General features: G+C 45.3%; 1 protein-coding gene across 1 annotated transcript in view; it reads right to left on the bottom strand.

The window, feature by feature from the left end:
• Vstm4 (V-set and transmembrane domain containing 4) overlaps positions 1-25,433 on the bottom strand; it is a 77,884-nt gene that overhangs the window by 30,755 nt on the left and 21,696 nt on the right. The window contains exons 3-5 of the mRNA XM_021655040.2: positions 22,225-22,290; positions 14,999-15,106; positions 4,671-4,704 (exon numbers count right to left, since the gene is read on the bottom strand). Of these exons, the coding sequence (XP_021510715.1) occupies positions 4,671-4,704; positions 14,999-15,106; positions 22,225-22,290 (208 nt within the window). The remainder of the gene's footprint in view (positions 1-4,670; positions 4,705-14,998; positions 15,107-22,224; positions 22,291-25,433) is intronic.

Here is a 25,433-nt window from a genome sequence, read left to right as displayed (position 1 = left end):
CTGGCTTCCGGCCCTGGTCCTGTGATTTCTGCCCTTTTCCCTTTAGAAGGAAGTGATCCAGGACAAAGAAGGACACTGACCAAGAATAGAGCTTGAGACTCAGGGCCCAGTTCCCATAGCAGCAACCAAAGAGGGTGCCAGGACCCAGATTTCTATCATGAAAAGGATGGGCTTAAGTGGGTAGGCTACAAGCCCAGGACACAGGCAGGTCAAGGCGAAGGTGATAGAAAGAACTGAGTTGTCTTTCAGCTAGGCAATGCAGGAGGGGTCAGGACAACATGAGGTCACATGAGGCTCTGGTAGAGGGTGAGTGCTTCCCTGCAGACCTATGGCCAGGCTTGGCCCACCATGGTCTCAGGTTAAGAAAGGAAAATAATTTTACAGACTTATGTGTTCAGCAGGGAGCATTCCATCATGAAAACTTGAGCTAGACACCCCTTTACATCACTAGCAGCCCCCAGTGTGGCTGGTACAGAGGCAGAAATGACATTTAGGTAAAACTCTATGACTAGTCTTTTTGAATGAAGATGGCCCCATAGGCTCATAGGAACTGGTACTATTGGGGAGGTGTAGCCTTGTTGGCATAGGTGTGGTTTTGTTGGAGGAAGTGTGTCACCGGGGGTGGGCTTTGAGGTTTCAGATGCTCAGGCTAGGCTGAGGTGTCGCAGTTTCTTCCTGTTGCCTGTGGATCGATATGTAAACTTTCAGGTATCATGTCTGCCAGGCTTCCCACCAAGATGACAATGGACTAAGCCTCTAATTTATAAGCCAAACCCAATTAAATGTTTTCTTTCTAAGAGTTGCCTTGGTCATGGTGTCTCTTCACAACAATACAAACCCTAACTAAGACAATGACCCTGACCTTTGGGTTATAGTTTGGATCTTAAATGTCCTCTAAAGACCATGAATTAAGTCTTGGTCATAAGTCTATCAAGATGTGGTGAAACCTCATCCTCAGCAAGGTACCATCATGTTGTAGTGAAACCTTTGAGAAATAGACCTAATGGAAAGAAATTAGGTCATTGGGAGCACACCCATGAAGAGGACATTGAGATATTGTCATGGCTTAAATATAAAAACGAGTTTCACAGCCTACATGTTTGAACATTTTGTTTCCATCTGGTGGCTCTGCTCAAGAAGGTTTTGGAACCTTTAGAAGGTGGGACCTTGCTGGAGAATGCACATCAATGGAGACGGGCTTTGAGGTTTTATAGCCTGGCTCAACTTTCTCTTCTCTCTCCGCCTTTGGATTGCTGATCCAATGCGACAGGCTGGCGTCATGGTTCTGCCACCATACTTTCCCCAGTAGGACCGTGTCGTCTCTAGACTGTAGACCAAAGCAAACACTTTGTCCTCTAAGTTGCTCTTGTTGGGGCATTTTCTCAAAGCAAAACAAACAAATAAACTGGGACTACCCCTACTCCTCTCTATTCTCTCTTTGTTTCTTTGCCACCCTAGGATGAGTAGGTTTGCTCTGCCAATGTCTCCTGCCACGATATGTTGCCTTGCCATAGACTCCAAAGCCATGGTACAAAAAATAATCCTTTACGATTCTAAGTTGATTTTTCTCAAGTATTTTGTCACAGCAATGGAAATATGACTAACAGACTTGTATATTCCACAGCTAGGGGAGACCAAACTCCAATGTCCACCAAGCTAGGGTGACATCCTTGCTGTACTTCTTGATGTACTAGTTACCAGCCATAGAGTGTGACAGCTGTAAGGGGGGTGGTGAAGAATAGGGGGAAGGACCCAAGACAGGAGTTGCTGCAAACTCTCCATGAATCAGAGCCTGGTATCAAGAGAGGTTGAGAGGCTGGCTTTTTGACAACCATGACTACCCCAGCTATGACCCTCCCTCCAAATGACACACCTGCTTCACCCCAGTCCTAGGAGGAGAGAGGGCATAGTATTAAGAAGGAAACAAGCAGCTTTGTTGCGGCATAATTAAATTAATGTCTAGTATAATTTGTAGCACATAATAAACAATTCGGTGGAGTTTTATAGCTCTACAAAGTTGTGCAATCATCAGTACAATGCACTTTTAGGACATTGCGATCAAAGCCCCCCAAAGTCCCACATTTAGTCCATACCACATTAATCACATCCACAATTAATCCCCATGCTCAACCTCAGCTATAAGCAACCATTACTCTATCTTTTTCTCTCTTACTCTCTCTTATCTCAGCATTTCATTAAAATAGCCCACAACTGTAAATTTTGCACCTGGTTTCTCTCACTTTGTGCTGTTTTGAGAATGGTCTATCTCTAGTGTGTTCCGTTGCCAAGCAGACCTTTTATTGGACAGATCTGCTAAATTTTGTTTCCTTCTCAGCAGCTGATAAACCTCTCTGGATCATCTCCAGTTTCTGGCTATTTTGAATAGAGCAGTTGTAAACAGTGCCACCCAGATCTCTGTGCAGGTGGACACGTTCATTCCATTTGTGTAGATCCCTCCAAGTACAGTTTGTGTGTCATGTTATTAAGAGCCACACCTTAAGAAGCTACCAAGCTTTGTTCCCCAGTGGCTGCTGCATTCAGCAGTGTACAACGATCCAGTTTCTCCACATGCATGCCAACACTTGGCATCATCCGTCTCTTAGATTGCAGGCATTATGGTTGGGGTTTGCTGGAATCACATTGTTATTTAATTTGCATTTTCCTAATTAATGACTAAAGATATTGGGCATGTTTCCACATACTTATGAGCCACTGGTACATCTTCTTTAGGGAAATACCTGTTCAAATCGCTCTTGCCTATTTTAATTGTGCTATTTGTCATCTTATTATCCAGTTGGAAGAGCTCTATATGTGGAAACATGTTCATCACTTATCTGATTTGCAAACATTTTCTCTTCTTTAGTGGCTTGCCTTTTCATTTCTGTAGTTGTGGCTTTGGAACTGCAATGCTTCTAAATTTTTATCAGTCTCTCATTTATTAATCTTGCACATTGTCACTTTACCAAGTCCAAGGACACAACAATTTTGTTCTCTTGTTTTGAGAAATTTTACAGTTGTAGCTTTCATATTTAGGACAAAGACTCTTTAATTATGTTGATGCAGTAATTAAATTTAATTATGTTGATGCTGCTGCTGTAATAAAAGGGGTGTCAGTTCAAGTTTCTGTCTGTGAATGTCTACGGAACACACACCGCTCAATGAAAAGTACGTGCCTTCTATTTAGAAATGTCCTGGACCATATCAGAGCTCAGCATGTCAGTTTACACATGGAGGATTTCTTCTAGATCCCGTGTATCCTCTGATCTCTGTGCCGCACATGCTCCTTTGCTCTACCTGTGTTTACACTGGTCCCTTGCTGTTGAAACTCTGTTTGTAACTTTGAACAAAATGAATGATGCTTCATTTTTCCATGGTTAGAAATTGCTGTTGTTTCACTGTTGCTTTCAACTTTGATTCACTTTAGTCAAAGATTATAGTGTATGATTTCAATTCTTCTAAATTTGTCGAGGTTTGTCTCATAGCCTAAGATATATCTTGGTGAATGTTTACTGGGGTCATTTAAAAAAAAAGTGTTCTTCCATAGGCTGATTGATCCAGATGGATCAACTGGGTCCTGCTGGTTGACACTGCTATGTATGTCTTCAGTGACCTTGTGGATTGGGACCTTGTGAACCTAAGTCAAACCTATTAGCTGCTAAAAATCACCGTGGATTTTTCTGTCTCCCCTCAGCTCTCCAGTTTTGGCTATTTGAGTTCTGTGTCTCTGCTGTTTGATGCACATACAAATTTGGACCTTTGTTTTCCTGACGGTTTGCTCCTTTCATCATCTAATGTCCCATTCAACCCCTACTGGTTTTCTTTTGTTCAAGTTTATGAGGTATTTGATATAATCACAGACTGTTTAATGCATGGGTATTTCTTCCATCCATTTGTTTTCACCCTACATGTGTCATCTGTATAAAGTGAGTTTCTTATAAACAGAATATAGTTAGGACACATATTCATCTATAGTCAGGCTCTGTGATTCAACTGATGTATTTAGACCAACTTAAGATAGACATATGAAAGTATTTTGTTATTTATTTTCTTCTCCTTTCCTGTGATTCTTGTTATTCTATTTCATTATGTGACTTGAATATATTTAAGGATTATCTTGATTTTTATGCAGTATTTTTTAGTGTTTGGGGTTTGGAATTCCAATATGTGTATGTGTGACGGCAGCCTGGCAGCCTACTTTCTACTTTTGAAAATAACCTATATTGGTTGGATGCAGTTTTTATTTATTGTTTGCTTTCAATGAATTTGAACATCTTAAAACCACAGTATTCCCAAGGAGCCCTGTTAGCAGGTAAAGAAGAGCACAGGCCAAGTCTGTACTCATGGAAAAGGGTTAGAAGTATTAGTGGTGAGAAGGGGTTAAGGTGGCTCAGATCAGTCATAAATTCCCACAGGGCACTACAGAATGCTTTTCAAGCTCCTCAGTGATACAAGTTGGACCAACATGAGCTGCATGCCATCTGGACCATGTGGGGAATCATGACTGGTGTGTGGACTATTCACACATGCGAACATATGCAGAACATACATTGTTTGGGCTCGTGACCAACATCTTTTAGTAAGAATATATATTTAACCAGTTTCTTGATAGCATAAAAAGAACATAAAATATCAAAGTGTTTTATTTGAAATAACAAAGAAAATATTCCTACCTGTTCTGAGGGCATTTCACCAAATAATGTCTCACTGTGAAAGAAAAAAGAATAATAGTTGGTAAATACAGGCTAGTTTGGCATTACCTGAAAGGTGGGGACCTAGATCTTGCTCAGGTATTGGGGCCGTACCAGCCAACTCTCAGGGTTTCTTGCCTATGAATTTTGGGGGGAAACCACAGCAGGGACATCAGAGGGCACATCAGTGATTTGCTATTATTTCAGCTCTGGTCTGTACAAGGTATGAAGCCATATGCACCAGACATTATAATGTTTGTCTTTGGCCAGAATAAGTTGAGTTGCATTCTACCCGGAAGAGACCTGGAATGGTGAAGCTCCACCTGAGTTGTGAGAGCAGCCTTGGGACCAGAAGGGACAGGCCATCTCTCTTTAGAATCTGCTCATTGTGAAATGGGCTTGCATTCTCTGGTTGATGCTCTTTATGGTCTCAAAAGAGCTTCTTAGTCAGATGTGATGGTACCACACTTGGAGGGCTGAGGCAGGATGATCTCAAGATCAAGACTAGCCTCGGGCTATTAACTGTGATTCTTGTTTCACACAAACATAAAACAACAAAAAGAGGTCCTTAAGGAGCAAGCTATCTTTCTACAATGGTTCTCTTTGAGGTAAACTTATAGCTATAGTAGAAAATTAGAATACAGGGGTACCTAGCCCAGAACATGTCTAGTCAAAGACTTGAAGTTGAGGTCACTTCAATAGAGGAAAGCTGAAACAGCCAGGGAAATCCTGAATTGTGTGAAAAATGTTTAGATGCCAAGCCCCAGTGAATCCCACCTTCTCATCTGTTCATACCTGCATGTAACACCTCCTGCCTCATGCTAACTAGAACTTGGTGGCCTGACTTGCCTAGATCCAAGGAACATTAGCCAACATGCCATAAGCAAAGGCATAAAAAGTACTGTGCCTGAGGCCTGTGGCAGGCAGCTTTTCTGTGGTCAGTTATTCTGTGGGCCTATTGGAAGATGATTCTCCACAGAGAAGGCAGTAAACGTTGTAGCTGAGATCCTCGAGCAGCCAGCCCCAACAGATCCACCATCAGGCTGCAGCTGCATGAGTGACTCTAGCTGAGAGTGGCAGCAGCACCACTCAGCTGTGCCCGCGGCCACTGCTGCAGAGCTAACAATGCAGAAAAACTGGCTCCATGCTAATGTCTAAACCCTTCCTGAAATCCATTTACCAAGCACCTACTGTGGACTAGATGGTTTACGGATACAGCAACAGCAATCATAATATATATGGAACAATTCATATTTATGACAGCATTTTAAACTTCATATGGGTCAATAGACTTTAGAATTTGGTTTGTTCATCCTGGGACATTCTTGAAACAGTTTATAGGCATCAATTTCTGGGTTCTCTTGCAATGTGACTGAGATCTGACTATATTCCTTTTCTTCTCTGTTTATAACATCACCTTTTCTATGTCACAAAGCCAAGGCACGCTGTCTACTCATTGGGACTTATACCATAGAGACCTATCCTAGGAAGTACCACTCATGGGCTGACACAAAGCATTAGTATCCACTGAGACTTCGTATAGCTCACAGCTCAGTAGCAAAACTCATGAGGATGAAATTTCCAATATTTTGCTTCCAACAAAGATTGAATAGTCTAGGTATCAGCTGACAGCATGTTAGACAGCATCTTTGATGATAGATCATTATTTAACTCTTAACATATATAATTCAAAAGCTGTGCATGGTAGTGAGTAGTGTAAGAAGACTCCCTCTATTCTTGCCTTCTTTTGTATTAAAGGTGAAATTCCCAAGCTCATACCTATTATCAAAACAGAAATGAGGCTGATGGAGAACTATATCCCTAGAAAAATTCTGAGTTCTTATCTTCACATTTACATGTGAGGATACATAATGTAAAAACAAAAATCTATTTCAATAGAAATGCACTTCCAATAAAATTTTACTTTATGCTTATAATTATTTACCTAAATAAATAATCCATTTATGTCATTGTTAACTTTATAGTAATCTTTCAAAATGCCATTAATTGTGAAGTGTTGGTAATTTGGTCTTATAACAATACTTTAACACCTAGACACAGAGATGGGGAATGGAGAAGTTATTAGCTCAAATGTGTGTGTATGTACACATGCATGCAGGTAAGCTTGATTGTCACTCAGCACGACAGCTGTGTGAGAAAAGGTTAAAATTCTGTGGGAGAAGTAGATGAGAAACAGAAGGAAAAGGGCAGAATGACATTCCTGACAGCTGAGGCTTCCCCTCGCCCCACTTCATGGGGTGTTTTCCTTCCTTTGTGGGGCTCTTTGAAAAATAGCGATGGTGATCAAAATCAAGAATCAAAAGGGCATGACATAGTCATATCATTTTAAGATATCTATGCAGTGCTCTGTAAAGTGCGTCCTTTGAAGCAACTTATATTTGTAATGAAAAATTAAGGCGCCAACCACATATAAAATAAAAGACCAAGGTCAAGGAGTCTGTGCAAAAGTATTTTAAGAACTATTAGGAATGAGTTTTAATTCAAGAAAGCTGGTATCTTTAGAATAAAGGGGACCAGGTCACAAATGCAGACAGAAGGCCAGAGGAACCATAAGAAGAAGCCAAAGAGAGAAGCCCCAGGAGAAACCGGCCTTGACACTATAGCTTCTCCCTCTCAGAGCTTCATGTCCGCTGCGAGGCCAAAGAAGTCTGCAGTTCAGCTCAGTCTGTCCTGTGCTACTGGACCCCGAGAGCTTTGTGCTTCCAGGTCACACCGGCAGAGTGACCTGACTGTGAGCCCTCGGTGTCCAGCCAGAGACACTGAGAGCTAGTGCTATCTACACACAGACAGCCATGTCCCCCAGAACATATGGCCTGTGCTGTGCGCTGTGCTGCAGCTGCAGCTGGCGGAGCAGGGCTCGAGATCCAACTTAATACCAGGCGCTTCGTGTGTGGGGAGGTGCAGTCCAGGTGCAGGGAAAGGAACAGGGTAGATGGAGACCGGGAGTAGACAGGAGAAAAGCCGGGGTTGGGGAACTTGCTAAGGAGGGCAACCAGCCTGGTGGGACATGCCAGTGGTATGTTTTGGCAGGTGAACGTGAGGTCTGTGTTGGGGGAATACAGGGCCAACATACCCACCAATGAAGAGGGACCACCCAAGACTGAGCATAAGTTGGACAACTGTACGCTCATCTCCAGGCGTAGCAGCATGCCAACCACATCAGGGCGGCCCTAGCTTAACATGGACTCTGTGGAGGTGGAGCCCACAACAAGGGTTCAGAAGAGTGTGGAAGGCTACCCAGTGAGACAGGAGGTCTCACTATGGTACTAGCTCTGGAGGTTAGGTGCCCAGGAGGAGAAGAAGCCCATCAGGGAAGAATGACAGAACAACCTCCATCACCGCCTGCCTCCTGGCGCCCAGTGTAGGGCATTTGTTCTCAGAGACAAAAACACAAGACATATGGTCTTGTTCTGGGTGATCTTGGAAGGTTCTGGAAGGAAAGCTAGTGTCTGTCACCCCTTCTGACAAGACACTCCAGTTGTAGCTCCTTCCTCCTCCCCCCTCCCTCATTTTCAGCTAGCTAGGTCCTCATTGCTCAAAGCCACCACCCATGTGTCAACCCTAAAGGCTGTGACTTCCCCAGCTGGGCCTATCACTGTCACCACTTCCACTAAAAGCAGGAAGACAGGCTGATGGAACCACATCCCCACCACAGCAGCTCCATTGCACTGCCAGGACCTCCAGGGTGTAACACACACACACACACACACACACATTTCCTGGGCCTTTCAGAGCCCCTAGGTAGGCCTGAGGATGTTTACGCTCCAGTCACAAGGGCTTTCTCTCCTCTCACTGTAGGAGCTCCAAAATGGGATCTTCACAACACCCAGGATCGTGTTTGCAGAGAGCTCTCCCCACCCACTCAAGTCCCCAGGTCAGGGAGCCCCACAGCCTGGGAAAACACTGCCTAACTGAGAGGCTCAATCCACAGTCCTGCCCACATTTCCTAGGAGTCGGGGCCCATCACAACACTGTCTTCTCACCATGTGGAACCCGAGATCCCACATCCAGGAAGCAGACCTGCTCAGACAAGCCCTCCAGCCCAGCACAGCCACTAGGATGACGTCACCCACTCCCGTCACACAGGAGGAGCTGAGAAGCAAGCAGAAACTTGGTACCAGGAGCCACTGAGCAGCACACTCAGTGGACGAGAAGCATCACACATAAAGCTGCCTGTCTGTGCTGGTCAGCAGCCCCAGGTGGCTATGAAGCCATCAAAATGGAAAAAGCCAAAAACAAGGTGTGAGGCCTTGACCGGTCTCACATCTCAGTGTGCAAAATGCAGTTCAGCCTCACTCATTCTCTCCTTAGAAACTGTACTTTTGAACTCTTATAAATTGTAGTTTGAACATAATAGATTGATACCAATTTTTTTTTACCTGCTTTTGTTTTAAAACTTTTGTAATGAGACAACAGTTCTATCTGCAGTTCACATATGTCCACCAACAGTGTGTGTCAGCCTTAGCAGTAGGATGGTCAGCATGGAAATGGAAGCATGTGACCAGGGAAGGTAAGGCCCTCACCTGCGAAGGTGCTTGCTTAAAGCTGTATCTGAAATGTTCCCACAGCCTCATGCATTGAAAGCTTGGGCATTGTCTTAGTCAGCTTTAGAAGTTGTCTTGACACAACCTAGGGTGACCTGGAAGGGAATTCACTGAAGGGTTGCCTAGATTAGACTGATCAGTGAACATGTCTATGGGAGAGGGTCTTGATTTATTTTTAATTGATGTAGAAGGATCTACATGATTGGCTGCACCATTCCCTGGGCAGGTGGTCGTGTGCTGTATGAAAAAAGCAGATGAGCATGAACCTGTGATCCAGCTAGCAAGCATACCCCTCCATGGTTCCCTCTGTCTTTGACCATGAAGTAAGGTTCCTGGTTGCAGGTATTGCTGTGTGAAATATCAGGCAGCCCTGTCTTGAGGTCCCTGCCTTGAATTAACCCCTTAACTTCCCTCAGCGATAGACTGTGGCCTGGAATAGTAAGCCAAATAAACCCTTTATCCTCCAAAGCTGCTTTTGGCTGGGGTATTTGTCACAGCAACAGAAATGAAACTGAACGGTCACCAACACAGGGATGTTTTGAGGTGAGGCTTTGGGGGATGATTGGACCATAAAGATTCTGACCTATCAGTGGATCGATCTGCTAACTGGTTCATGATTTGGCAATGAGCTACTGTGAGGTGATGGAAACTTAATGGTAGAACATAGTTGTGGTGAGTGGGTCTTGGAAGCCATGTCTTATTCTGGGCTCCCTTCCCCCTTTCTGCTTCTATGACACCATGAGATGAGGTGCTTTGTTCACTGCATGCTCCCTGCTCTGAGGGCCAAAGCAATGGGGCCAAGTGATCATAACCCAAAACCTCTGAACCCATGAGCCACAATAAACCTTTCCTCCTCTAAGCTGACTTCCTCCAGTATTCTTTAGTCACGTAAGGCTGGCTAACAGGATGCCTGTTCTGCCCACACCCGGGACTAGGACTCCCACAGTCCTGATAGGTAAGCTAAATACCCCCACACACACACTTTACAGTCTGGGGATTTGGTGGCCCAAATATAATTTCTTTGTAGTTTCTGATTTGTAGATAAAAGAACTTGAGTCTAGGCACTAAGTCCAGAACTCTTGAGAAGCCAACAAGGGGGCCCATAAGCCCCACAAAGGAAAGATGGCCTCTTTCCCATCAGCCTCAGTGGGCCTGCAAAGAACCAGTAGGACCCAGCACAGCCTGTGGGGCTTTCTGTCACAGGACAAAGGATGATGTTGACCTTGGGGCTACCAGGTGTCTCTAACTGCAGGCTGCCGAGCCCTTTGGCCCCCTCAGGTCATCCTTCTGTTCTCTGTCACCCCAGCTACCCATTCTGTCCTTTTTGCTCTCTTCTCCCACCTCAATCTGGCTGTGAGTGGGACACAGTCCCTAATTCCCTCTTCCTTGTACTTCTGGAGGAAAAGTCCATAAGCCCTTTGATTCTTCCTCACAGCAAGATGGGCAGGGGAGCAATAGGTTGTAATGAGCCTTGGACTGTCCAGTCTCTGGTCTTAGAAGACAGACTGAAAAGTGGGAAGAAATCAGAGCTCACAGTGAAGAGTATTGGTAAGAAAAGGCCACCCCAATTCCTGCCTGGTCCCAAGGTGCCTTACAAACACCTCACAGTAGCTCATCACCAAATCACCTCCATTTGGAAGCTCAGGCAGAGAGGGATGGGAGATCATTGGAGATCCCTGGACCAGCATGAGCTGATGGGCTCCTGAAAAGCAGTGGCCTTGGAAACCAGTGTCCTGAGAAACCCGCAGAATTCAGAGTTCAGTCCTAGACCCCAGTGCTGGTATTCTCCAGGAGAGACTCAGCTGAAAAAGTCCCAGGATGAGACTGGGCATTGCAGGCACTAACAGAGCAGGGACAGCGATTTGTGCTGGAAGCCAAGAGGAATGTGCTTGTGCTGGGCTGGAACACATGGGTACAATTAGCTTTGCTCATAGACCAGCTGGGTGTCCTGGAAACATAGCCTCTATGGCTAAGGCAGAACAGCAGCCAAGAAAGCTGGCCTGCTGCTTTTGGCTTTGGAAGAACCAAGGGTATTTCAGGGTCCTTAGGACTGGGTTATCTACTCTGATGTTTCTCTGACCAGATGTTGCTGCAGGAACCAAGAACCACTGTTGGGTAGAAACGGCCTGCAAAACTCAGTGCTCTGTGGCCCCTACAGGAGAGGCTGGCTTCCCCTAACATGCACACAAAAGGTTCAAGCACTCTGAGGGGAAAAGCCTAAACACAAACAGGCTTGGAGTAGGCAAAACTGGAAATACACTGCTCGAAGGCTTTGGTATTCAAAGGGAATCTAATAACTGCAGACAATTTGGATTTCTCGGGGAATAATTTCATCTGTGGTACTGATGAGCATTATACCTGGCAGGCAGAGGACAGGGATGCTGGACAAGTGGTAATAATACAGTCCACAAATGAGCTGTTCCAGTTCAATGACCCTCTGGAGTTCATACTGAGGAGGAAGAAACCCATTGATAAGAACCTAGAACCCAACCTTGTTTAATGTAAGTATAGGGTCTGTAAGCATGATTTTGCTTCATTTAATATATAATGTTATGAGGGCATAAAGAGCAAATGTGTGTGCTTTGTTTTGTGCTTTCCTAGAAACTCATAAGTTGGGGCTCATGAGCAGTCCTACTCCAAGATTTTAGAGTCTATCTGCATCCATCCATACTTGTTTCTGTCACATATATGTCATGTGTATATTGACTTTTATGTAGCTGTGACCAAAACAGCTGGAAGAACACTTAAAATGGGAGAGGGGAGTTCCTTGCTCCTAGCCTGCAGAAGCCCAGCCCATAGATGTTTGGCTCATGTGCTCAGGCAGAACACCGTGGAAGGGGCAGCAATTGACTGGGATTGTGCATTAGCTCTTGGTGGACAATGAGCAGAGAACAAAACAGAACAAGTGACAAGAAAACCCAAAGAACCCAATCCTAGTGACTTACTTCCTCCAGCTAAGTGCCACCTTGTGACGTTCCCAGGACCACCCAAAATAGTCCCATCAGCTTGGGACCCAATCTCAAACACGTGAGCCTGTGGTGGGATCATCTTATGCTCAAACCATAACACCATGTCTTCAGGCACATCCTTTAAGAGTCACCAATAAAAGGTTATTGCCCTCTCTGAAACTCAGACATCTCAAAAGATGTATCCCGGGACCACAGAAGCCAGACGGATCTGCTCTGGAAGAACCTCATCAACTCAACAACCTCCATGGGAAGCTGGAGGAAAGTTCCTTCACAGAGATCACCAGCAGATGTCTGAGGGTTTGCTAGAATAGAAAACCAGGACGTTTGGGATACAGCTAGAGCCCTTGCCTTGCCTGTGTTTAGGGATGTTAACATGCACTGTTTCGTGGGAACCATGCAGGCTACACAGGACGTTGAGAAGTAGAGCCATATGCCTGGTCTATAACAGGTGCTCAGACAATGATCTTGACAGCTGGGTTGGGCTTTAGATGCTGAGCACAAGCACCCTGAAGCCCATCCTGGCAGGGGAAGGTGACAAGCCTGCTATAATCTCCATTCTTGAAGTCTCTCTGGGAGGCCTGGAGGAAGATGCCATGTGCCCGTGTCCACTGTGCCTGTCTTTGCATTTCTTTGATTCCTGGGTCCTGCCTCAAGTCCCATGGAGTCTGCAGCTCCAGTCTGGCCTTTGGGGCTGCCCTTAGCACACACCCAACCTGGAGACTGCTAGTGTCTTTTAAGCTCCAACAGCTGGGAGCAGAGCAGCTGGGAAGCAAATCTATTTGTTCATCATTTGTGGAGCATCTGTCATGAGCCAAATTCCAAGGAGGATCTGTCACATGCATGGTCTCTGCCTCACACAGAGTTCTCTTGGAAGGGAGGCAGAGGGCCAACACCCATGGGCAACATTTGCCACAAGCTCAGAGAAGCAGCTGAGGTCTGTGAACTAGGGAAATGCTAGGATATCGTGAAAGGGTGGCAGATGCCACGGAGGAAGGTACCCAAGGGCAGCAGCACAGTGAAACACAAGGCCGGAGGGAAACACTTGGGCTCTAGTGGAGAAAAGTCTGGCCTGTACCTCTGGCTCCATTTCCAGGGCTGCATGTGCTAGTCTCTGCTTCCTGTTAACTGTGTCCAGGCCCTAGAAACTGTTGATGGCCCTTTTGTCTTCCACACTTACTGGCTTTGGTTTAACTTCAAGAGGAAGAAACATCCAGGGACTCCTGTGCTGGAGAAGGGAGGCTTTGTTTTTTTGTTTGTTTGTTTTTGTTTTTTTGGTTTTTTGTTTTTTTGTTTGTTTTTTTTGCAGGATCCTTGAGCCCTCTTGTTGCCCCAGCCGGACACTGGCTGGACTGCTCTTCTGTTCCATCTCTCCCACAACAGCAGTTTCTTTTTATTTTATTTCATATGTAAGTGTTTTGCCTGCACATATACCTGCGCACCATGTTCATACCTGGTGCTGGAAGAGGCCCTAAGAGGGTGTCAGATCCCCCGGGAGTAGAGTTAATGATGACTGTAAGCCGTCATGTTGGTGGTGAGGACTGAACCCAGGTTCTCTGGAAGAGCAGCCAGTGCTCTTACCTGCTGAGCCCATGACAACAACAGCTCTTATGGAACCTTTCCTCCTCACTCCTTGAGTTCTCCACAGGTGTCAGTCCCTGGATGCGCATCCTCCCTTCCTGGTTTCCTAAGTCTCGCTCATACCCCTGGGGAATGGCCCCTTTGTAGCTGTCATTCAGTTTCCCAGTTTAAAGGTTCCTATGAACATAAACAAAAGCTAACTCTTCCTAGATCCACAACCTCAGCCTAATAATAACAGTGATGTGTCTTACTCCCATGTCACCATAAGTGTGTTCACTGATTTGACTGTCTCTTCTTTCACAGCTCTCAAGACAGGTGCACTCTCACCCCAAGTCTCCGTGAAGAAGGAGAGGGACAGAGACTGATCCTTGGCTGTTCAGTGAGGAAGTGTCATTGAACCTGGGCTCAGTCTGCCTGGGTATCTCTGAGAGCAACTGTGTCCCCCAACTGCTTTTGGAGATTCTGGGGGAGGGTGTACATGAGGAATACTCAGGAGGGCTTTAAACAAAGGGAAGCTCAAGCAAGCCCTGAGGAGGCAGCCAACACCCAGGAAGAAAATCCACTGAGCTATCTTTGGAGAACAGAACAGAGCCAGGCAGCTGGGCAGATTATTAGAACTTCTTGACTTGGGAAACTGACCCCAGTAAGAGATACGGACTGGCATTAGAATGGGCAGTGTTCCTAGGGAGATAGAAGTCATGGACTGCAATGCCTGAGAGAGAAAGCAGAGGAAGAGGGAGGACTAAGGAAATCAGAGAATTAGGGACTCTGACAAGAAAGGATGAGGTACCAGACAGGAAAAAAACAGAGGGTGACATTTGAGGTCCCACTTACCTGCCAAGAAGACATCTGCAAGCCCCTTGGTTTGACAACTTAGTACCAAAACTCACTCTTAAGAGGGTGAGCCAAAATGCAACTCCAGGCTGCTCTAGCCACAGCTTCCTCAGGATGAAGAACATGATAGGAGCTAAGGAACCCAACGCCCCAGGACTGAAGAAATGTGAGGAAAGGGAGTTCAGCTGGCATGACAGTGGTCAGCAACACCTATGAGAAGCGAGTCTTCCCACTTTTCTGGCTCCAGATAAACAGCTACTAGCCAGCATGCCTTCCCACCAAGGTGATACTTTGCCCAAAACCATCCGCCTGTGTGTGGGTGGGCGGCTTTCCATCCCAGACATGATCTTATCTGTTCTCTCACCTCTAGATTTCCTCTTGTGAAGCACAGACTGGCAGGCAATGACCAGGGTGAAGAGCAGAACGCTGAGGATCCCCACGCAACACACAAGGACGGCATACATATACAGATCTGAAAGGCACGTAATTATAAACAGTAACTCAAAATGAACTGGCAAAAATGCACAAGAGGAAAACCTCCAGATCTAAATCTAGGAGGCAGAGTTGCCAGACTTATCATCAGAGACATGCTCCCCATGAGTAAACCTTGAGGGCCAGGGACACCTGGCTCAGAGGCAGGACGCCCACCTAGCACACATACTCAGTCATTGGAAAAGGTAAATTTGCTTAGTCATACATAATTGAGAACTTTTCACTCTGTCAACAACTGGATGAAGAGGGTGAAAAGTCAAGCTGCAGGTTGGGAGAAGGCATTTAAAACCAGATATCCAAACAGGGAGTCCTATCTAGAATATGTCCAGAACGCTCAGAAGTCAATGGTGAGGAGTAAGCAAAGAATCTGACCTGATAAGGATGCAGCTAGATTAGGTCGCGCCAACTGGCCCGGTAGTGACTGAAAATGGAAGAGCTAGTTTGGAAAACTTCTAAAAAATGAAAATACTCAACTCTTTTTAAAGATGTTTGTTTGTGTGTATATATGTGTATGAGTGTGTGTGTGTGTGTGTGTGTGTGTTTGTGTGTGCATATGCTCCCGAAGGTGCAGGTATCCACACATGCACACACACACATGTGTGCATACAAGTACCTTAGAGGCTAGATAACATCAGATCTCCTAGAGTTACAGGTGGCTGTGAGCCATTGGATGTGGGTGCTAGGAGCTAAACTCTGTCCTTTGCAATGGGAGCAAGGGTCCTTAACCACTGATCCATCTCTCCAGCCCCCTACTTGATTGTTCAAATCATCTACCATTGACTAATCATTCTTTCTACCTATTTTCATCATAACAAAAAAGTCTAGGATGAACATTCAAAAATGTGAATCTTAATTCATCTCACACTGTGTCCCAAGGTTTGAGTTTCCATCAGAACCTCTGAGTCTAAAGGAATGCTGCCTGGCCAGAGCCCTAGGGAAGCCTGGTGCAGACTCTGTGCCTGAAGTCAGTAAGTTGTTTTCACGTTCATGGAGCTGCTCCACATTTTTGTCTACGCTAGACTGAGTTGATTTCTGTTCCCAGCTATTTAGATGTTTGAACTAAAAATAACACATAGTTGTTTCTCTGTCTACAGTTTCCACATCCACAAATTCAACTGTGGATTCAAACTATTTCAAAAAACAAAAAACAAAACCAAAAACCTTGAGGGCTAGAGAAGTGGTTCTGTGGCTAAAAGCACTTGTTGCTCTTTCAGAGGACTCGGGTTTGGCTCCCAGCACCCACATGGTGGTCCATAACGACTGGTAACTCTAGTTCTAGAGGAGCCAGCACTCTCTACTGGCCTTGAAGGCACTGTACACACGTGGTGCATAGATGGACATGAAGGGAAACATCTGTATACACAAAATAAACATAAATACATAATACGGGGAGGTTTGAATGAGAATGGACCCTAAAGGCTCACATATTTGAGTGACTGGTGTGGTCCACAGTTGCTGGAACTGTTTAGGAAGGATGAGGAGGTGTGGATTTTTTTGAGGAAGTGTGTCACAAGAATGGGCTTTGTGGTTTCAAAAGTCCACACCATTTCCAGTCATCACTCACTGCCTTGTGCTTATGGATGAAGATGTGAGCTCTCAGCTATGGCTCCAATGCCAGGCCTGTGAGCCTGCTTCCATACCCCCTACCACGATGGTCTTGGGCTCTATCCTTCTAGAACCATAAGCCCCCAGATTGAATAATTTCTTTTCTAAGTTGCCTTAGTCATTTCTTTTTGTCACAGAAACAGAAAAATAGCAAAGGCAACAAATCTTTTAAAAACTGATTGTGCTGAATGAACAGACATTTTTCTTGTCACGCTTGCCTAAATAACACAAGACTAAAGCTATTTGTGTAGCACAGACATCGCACTAAGTATTGTAAGTCATCTAGAGATGAAGACATCCACAGGTTATATGCAAATACTGCAATATTTCTTGTAAGGTATTTGTATACTCATGGATCTTGGTATCTTTGGGTTGGAAAGTCATGGTCATAATCCCCATGGACACTGAGGGAAGGGTGTAAGTGAGAAGCTCCCCAGGACAGGGAGCAACACTTTTTAAAAAATAAGACAGGGGACTCTCTATGTGGCCCTGCCTATCCTGGGTCTCATATGTAGATGAGATGACTTTTATTAATAGTTAAAGTCAGCAGATGGATGGGCTGAAGGAAGAGTCTCTCATGAGGATCCTGGAGCTATAGGGGAAGCAGACAGGAGCTGGAGGGAGAGTTCTAAACGCAAGAGTGAAGCACTGTGGGAAGGTTCCTTGATGCATCAAATGCTGTTCATAAGCAATCATGGGGTCTTCCCACCTACAGTACTGGGAAAGTCGAGGTAGAAGCCAGATTACAGAGAGAGGAAAGTCATGGGGTGTTAGGAGCTCTAATTGGAAATAAAGTGGCTTTTCCCTGGTAACAAAGTTCAACCTGCTTCTGTTCAGGGGCACATGTGTCCTTGTGTATGGCTTTATAGGCTAATAGCATGGAATGGTTAGAGAGGACAGAGGCTTGTGCCTCCATTTCAACAATGTGAAACTCAACAACGGGATTCGTGGATTCTAAGAGCGACAAGTCATGATAAACTGAGGTCATAGACCCAGACTGAGGAAGGACACAAGGATACAGGACAGTCCAAATCCTGTGACTTCCCACGGCCAGTGCTGATTTATTTATTGTTGAGACAATTATTCCAGGAATAATTGACTGGGACGAAATAAAAAGTGGTAAATAACCCAGTTGCCTTGCTGGGTCACACTGAACTGGAGCAGATGGAGACAAAGCCTGTCTCTAAAGGACTCAAATGTCAGCCCTGATAAAAAGACAGGGTAATTTGGCTTCTGTTTCCTTCTTGGATGGGAGGAGAAAACTGTCTATCCAAAGTTTCTACGCCCCAAGATAAAAGCATCCTCACCCATCTGTCTGTTCATTCTCTCTATGATTTCTAGGCTGAAGGGACCACGGAGGAACAAGGTGAGCTCTGAGGTTTGTCATTCTCGTCAGCTGTCCCTCTAACACACTACACACAGCTGGGGCCTGCTCTATCCTGGGGTAGTTGTGGTTTCTGATCTCAGCCTAGACGTGGCAAGAGGAAACAGGCTCTCTTCGGGCAGCAGTGGCTGCAGAAACACAGGGCCTCTGGCCAGGCTGTAATGCTCTGCTGCTCCACCAAGCACACAGCCCCAGGGGTGATGCAGACCCACCAGTGGTCACCGCCCACCCACACGTGGGTTACAGGGGATGTTCTCTGCTCTGATCTTGGAGCTACAGGGGCCTTAAATGTGTCGCTTCACAGGAAGCAGAAAAACTGCACATGCAATCTCCCTCGATCAGGCAGCCATCAATACTGAGAAGTCCTCACTCTGTCTCCTGTGCCAAGCATTTCTTTTACTATGTAGCGGGGGGCAAACCCGTTTAAGAAAACGGTGACTCTTCCCCTGAGCCCAGTTTTCTTTATAAACAAAGGCTGACCCAAAGCCAGGGTCTCAAAATCAGGAGACTCGGGGGTCACCATTTCACAGTGACAGCTCAGGCAAGTTTCCCTATGCTCCAGAGATTGCTCTCAGGAGTGCATTCTGGCCTGATGTCACCCTAACTTCACACTCGATCTATCTCTAAAGAAGTTTCAGAACTCAAGCCTAGCCAAATAACATTGTTTGAAGACTGAAACTGAACCTTCAGACCCAAACTCAACAAAACTTCTGCACTTAGCCAAATCCAAAACTAGCTTTTAAATACCACATGGGAGGGAGGCTGGAGTATTTATGGTAGAGTGCTCATAGAATGCATGAGCTGGCATCAAAATAAATGAATAAATGAATGAATGAATGAATGACCACACAGGACCGGGGATTTAATTCCTTGGTAAAGTACAAGCACAGACTGTATAAAGCACTGGGTTTAATTCTGTAAAATAAATAATAAGATGAATGAATAAATGCAAAATAAATGCAAAATATAAATAAAAAAATAAAATACTATTTATACCTACACATTCGATAACAATAGTAAATATCATGTTCTAATCCCTAAATGTGTTTGTGAGTTTTCCTTTTGCCACTGAACTACTAAAGACACTACTGGCACTTTTCGACAAGCTGAGAAAAGCAAGGAAGGAAGGAAAGAAAGAAAGCAAGAAAGAAAAAAGGGAAGGAAGGAAGGAAGAAAGAAAGAAAGAAAGAAAGAAAGAAAGAAAGAAAGAAAGAAAGAAAGAGGAAAGAAACAAGTCTCCCCAAAGCAGACAAGCAGACTGCAGTGTGTACACACAGGGTGACAAAGTTGCTGTGACAGCTCCTGCCCGTTCTCCCAGACTGCCAACCAAGCCAGGCAGGACAAAGGCATCTATTGCCTGGCAACCAACAAAGTATTCAGTGCTGCTTTGAAACTGTGTGACCCCAGCATTCCTTAGCACAACCAAGTGGTCACACACACAGACAGACAGACAAACACACCGCACACACACACACACACACACACACACACACACACACACACACACACCTGCCACCACAGCAGTCAAGAAAGCCAGGGTCAGTATTCTACATTTTCAGTTCAAAGGCAAGAGCCTAGGGAATAGCTGTTCCGGCAATAAAACTCTGTACTTCCACTATTTTTTTAATGCAGCCTGTAATACCGTCTTGCTCAGGGCAAAATATCTGAGTGATAGCCCCAGGGGATTTTAACTCACTCCAATATCTCATCAAGAGCCCTGACAATCAATGCTTGTTTTGTTGGGCAGGCACACAGCCAGACCTAGCGAAGCCCCAGGAGAAAGGATATCTGTCCACATCCACACTGAAGCTCTTCCAATCAGGAACAAGAGGCCAAAAGGCCTGAGATCCTGTGCCAGAGAGTTTCAACTATACCCTTGACCTTGCAAAAGCTGTGACAGGTTAAAAAAGCAGAACACAGGGACGCTGCTACTGAGGTGGCGGCAGAGGCGGTATTAGCGATGGCAGCTATCACCAGTGCCATAACCACTGCAACACAGGGGAAGAAAGCATAAAAACAGCTGCCCTGGGGCATGCATGCTGCGTGGGGGCAGTGCCAACTTCCAGACTTCAATAGGACTTGACCGTCTCCATTGAGAATGAAGTCCATGCTGGGCCACAGATGGTACTTACAATTAAGTTGGAAGTTAAGCTTATGATCTACATCTGTAGAATTATAAAAAGTTGCCAATTACACAAAGTGTCTTAGAGGCTCAAACCATGCTGCAAAGACTGATTTCTACAGTCCTCCCAAATGCGTAAGGTCTTTTTTTTTTCCTGTAGCATTGCAGTCTTAAAATACGGTCTTTAGATCACTCCCACCGCGACCACCTCACCCTCCTGAGAACTTGTGATTCCTAATGTGGTGTAAGCCTTGCAGAGGTGGAGCCAGGGCTCCCTCTGGCAGACTCTTCAGTGACCTTCCTCAGTGGATCCTGCAGCCACTTCCAGCATTCCACCCAACCACAGCGCCACACTTAGGATGGTCTCAGAGGCACGGGGTAGTGCTCACCCAGACTGCCCCAGGTTTACTCAGTTGCCAGGAGAAGACAAAACCTTGCTTCTTTTCCCCACAACTTCCCTCAATTTGAAGAAAGCCACTTTTATCTCTGCCTACAAGGAAGCTAAATGAGAGACACAGGGAGGGAGCTAGGGACTGCTTTGCTAGAAGAGAGTTATCAGCTAAAGAAAAGGGGATTATGAAGTGTAGAAGAAAAGTCCAGAAATACAAGGATTCGTTATTGGATAAAATGTGATCTGAGAGGGAAAAAATGACTTCCAACTATAAAATTAAACAAGTCCTGGCAAGCTGAGTAGTTATGGCAACGTGTGTGGTTTGCTAACATGTTTACAGTTAGAGTCGAATTCTTCAAAGAAATGTGGTGTCTTTCTAACAGGCTACTGGAAAAGGTGGCTTTGAATCCCATGCTTTCCCTATAAGGCTGGTTCCCTCTTCTGCTACATGCTCTCTTGTCGGTCTCACAGTGGGTAGAGGGGCAAGAGACATGCCTCTTCTTAGATACTTTGACCAGCTCATTCCTCCTCAGTTCACAAGATGGCATCCTTCCAAAGGTCCTGCTTGACAATGGCATTAGCCGCTGTTCCCTGATCAAAGACTCTGCCTGAGAACTTACGAGAGCATGCTGTTACTGCTGATGGTCACTATCTTCAGTTATTTTGTGATGACTATTTTTCCACTATCCTTTCTCCGAGGCAGGGACCTGTAACCTCACATTGGAGGCAAAATCCTCAGATGTGAGGACTGTCTTGTGCATCATCTCTATCCTCAAGTTGTTAGTGGCATTCCCACACTTGAGGCAACCCAAACTGTCTCCTGAAACCCGCAAATGTCCCCTACAAGGCAAAAGCACAGTTGAGAACACCACACCAAGACTCATGCTTGAACGGATGCCAGAGGTTTGCGTTATACAAGTGTCTTAGGAAGCACGCTACAGAGTGTGTCAAGACTGGATGCGGCAGTCCTTTCAAGTGCATAGGGCAGCACCTCAGAGGTCAGCCTGCATAGCAAGCCCCTGGGAGGGGCAGCTGCTGGGAACTGATAGGCTGCGGCTCCTAGCTTGCTGCATGCTGGAATCAAATGAAGACGTATTCACAAGTTTCAACTAAATCACTATCTCTGGGGAGGGCCAAGCTTTTCTGTGTTTAAAGCTCTCTGAGTGGTTCTAACATGGGATGAAAACCACCTGCGTACAGATTTCAAACTCTTTAGAACCCCAAACTTCTGAAAATTAAAGGTAGCTTCGGCAGATGTATTCTTTAAGTTCACATCCCTTGGCAGCCCCCTCCTTGGTATCACATAGGAGAGGTATGGGGTGAGTAAAACAAACTGAAAAACAAAACAAATAAACAAACAAATAAAATTGGGCACAATGAGGCTTTCACCACCACTTTGTCCACTGTGGATGAGACCACCAATGATTCCTAGTTCACTCCTGCAAGAATCAGTCTAGAAACATAACTTAATGCTGTGAAAATACTAAGAAACTCTCTCTCTCTCTCTCTCTCTTTCTCTCTCTCTCTCTTTCTCTCTTTTTAATGCCTTTCTTACTGCCTAGAAATGAGGCTGCTGCATCAAGATGCCAGTCTTACCTTCAAAAAATGCCCAGGTCACTTTCTTTTTCTCCAAAGAATCTTCAGCAGCTTTGAGAGAGATCACTGTGAACACAAAGAGACAGGACAGCATGACACACCACAGCTTAGAGCCCTGGCCCCCACTGTAACCCCAAGTGGCACTACATGGCACTGATGTCACTTCAATTTATAATGTCCATATTAACAAAACTTCCTTAAGTCATCACAATCCAGATGCCAAGGAGAAACACAAGGGCTCCCATTAAAACTGAGAAACCTGGCCCCAGGAGAGGCAAAGAAAGCTGCCCATGTTTAAAAGCCAGTAAATGGCAAAACGGAGGCACAGCCTAATGTGCCTGCCCCACATACTTTCAAATATAAAAAAGTTTCCTGATGGGGGCCAAAACCAAACAACCATTTCCTTGGTGATTTTAGTGTCTTCTACGGTGCAGTGCTGGGTATTATTTCTAGACAGAAGCGCCTGGAGTCATGCAACGGTAGGAACGGGCCCTGAGACCACTCTGTATGCAAGACACTACTCTTGGTATTATTTTGTCTCCTTCTATTTTGTGGTTGGTCATTGGATTTATTCTTTCAGTAGAAATAGTTGAGTTATGATGTGTAAAACCTTGACTGTCGTGCTAGGGCGTTAAATAGGCAACAACAACAAAACACATACAACATCAGGGACTGAGCTGATTGTTCAACAGAACTTTCTGTGTCAACAGAAGTTTCCCATGTGAGCATTGCCCAGGTCGACAGCTATGGCCCTATTGGCTACTGAGCCCCTAAAATGTGGATAGTCTCACCAAGACAGCATGCCTTTAATCCCAGCACGTGGGAAACAAATCCAGACAGATCTCTGTGAGTTTGAGGTACCTCCCATATGTTTCTGAATTATTGTTGTCATAGATTTCACTTCTTAAGTTTTTATCCTTTTGTCTTTTGAGGCATTTTTCAGAGATTAGCTTTTGAGGTGTTTTCTAGACAGCCAGTCTTCTCCTTGTGTCTAACCTGCCCCAAAGCCTCTTTATTTTCTTTTCATGCATGGCCTCCTTCAGCTCAGGATTATACATCTGATTCTTCTTCACATGCCCCAGTTCTCCAATGAACCTTCCAGTTTCTAATTTCCTAATTAATGATAAACTTCAACAGCCGTGCCTGAAAACTTCCACGGCAATGTGACCCACGGATGTGTTTCTCCCATCTGGTTTTGACATTGTCTCAGTGTGCCTGAGAACTCTCCCAAAGAGACTGTCAGTCAGACATCACTGGAAGAATCACGAAGTCTCCAGAAAAGTCTTGGGTTTCCTGAGAGTGAGGTGAAGGTTGGCATCCACCTTAATCCACTCGAGGTTTGAACTGCTTAGGAACTATATCTTTAAAGTCTGGTCTGTTTCTTGCTTTGGGTTTAGTCCTTCAGGGTTCTACAGCAGGAAGCTTACACCCCTAACTCTTTTGCCTTCAAAACACCCTGGCTGTCACTTTCTCTGTCGCTCCAGTTGTGCAGTTCCAGATGAACTTCTGGAAGGTCAGGGGTTCCAGATGAACTTCCAGAAGGCTCGTGTGTCTCCTTCACTGCCCCTCTCTGCAACCTCCTAGCCTATCTAAGAACAAGTATGAGAGCTGAAGTATGTAAGCTTACAAATAACTCTGTCTGTGGCTGAAAAAAGGACACAGTGGTTAAGAGCACTGACTGATCTTCCAGAGGAACCTGACTCAATTTCCAGCACACATATGTAGGTAAACAACCTTCTGTAACTCCAGTTTCAATCTAACACACTCTTCCAGCCTCTGCGGAAATCAGCCATGACATGTCACAGAGCTATAACTTACAGGCAAAATACTCACATACATAAAATTAAAAATAAATAAGTAAATGTGCAATTGGGGAACACATGAAGATGCTATTCAGAAGGCAGAAATTCAGAGATTTCTTTCCCCTCTCCTAAAGGAAACTCCTGTTGCCTTCACGTGAGATTCTCCTGGAAGTTGGCAAGTTGTGTGTGTGTGTGTGTGTGTGTGTGTGTGTGTGTGTGTGTGTGACAGAAAGTAGCCTGGCTCTCCAAGAATGAACTCTCATTGTATAGATGGTCTTGTGTGTGTATATATTAAATATGTCATCCAAACCCGACTTCCCCTTCCTGCTTTATTTGTCTTAATCCAGAACTGCCATACTCTACTACAGACAGAAGAACCAAGATTCCAGAACTTAAAACAGTAAGTGTGTGGTTATCGTGGGATGTGGTGAAGTCTGAAGGGGCTGGTGTCTTTTAAGTGAGGCAGCCATGTTGGAAAATGTTGGTGGGGAGCAGATTGGAGTGAAGGAAAGAAGCGTAGAGAGGAATGTACAGGAGAGACTTGAGCATGAGGCTCAAGGTCCAAAGAAGCCTGATGTGTTGTCTCCTCTGCTCTTTATCCATGTACTGTGTCCTCTAAAACCATCTGTCCATTTCCTGAAGTACCCCGAATAATCTTCACAACCTCAATCTTCAGACTACGGAGCCCGGGAAAGGATGATACCACAAAATCCTGATGAAGGCAGCATAGAGCAGATGTTAAGCACCCTCTGAATAACTTAGCTTCAGGAGGTGAAAGTTAGCCATCATGGTCCAAAGACGACCACTCCAGTGTGGTCCAGCAGTCATCAACAGCAGCAGCACCTAAGAAGTTGTCACAAGTGCAGAACTACAGTCCCTCTACCGGGCCCAGAGTCAACTGAGAGCCTAGGAAGTCACCTGCAGAACATGAAGGAGGCTCTGAGGAAGGCAGCAGAATAATAAAGTAGCTGGTGTGCAGGCACAGGACCAGAGTTTGGATCTCCATTGCCATCACTCTGTTAACCGGAAATACTAATAAACTGCCCCCGACCCAAATTCTCATCTTTACACCCAGAGATCAGTGCATCTCTCGGCCCTCTTCAGAAAAGCTTTTTTGGGCAGTACGGGGTGATTAGTTCAGAGAAGCACAACTGGTCACATGCAGAGAATAAGAGACCATGCCGTGCTCAGCTCTCAGTGGCCCGTCTATAGCATATCCCTCCCCCAAAGGCTCGGGGGTTACTGTAGAAGAGGAAATAGATAACTGTAGCAAATAATATTTTCCAGAAAGGACAGGACCATTGAACATAATAATTCACAGTGGCTGTGAGTGCATGCACAAGACCTATACAGGATCAAGCCAGCCGAGGTCCCGGGTGGGGGTGGGTCTCACAAAGTCCCGCCCCT

This window comes from Meriones unguiculatus, chromosome 9 (genome assembly GCF_030254825.1).
Source record: "Meriones unguiculatus strain TT.TT164.6M chromosome 9, Bangor_MerUng_6.1, whole genome shotgun sequence".
NCBI classification, from domain to species: Eukaryota; Metazoa; Chordata; class Mammalia; order Rodentia; family Muridae; genus Meriones; species Meriones unguiculatus.
The sequence above is the reverse complement of the archived record's forward strand: the minus strand, read 5'-3'. Positions and strand labels throughout refer to the sequence as shown.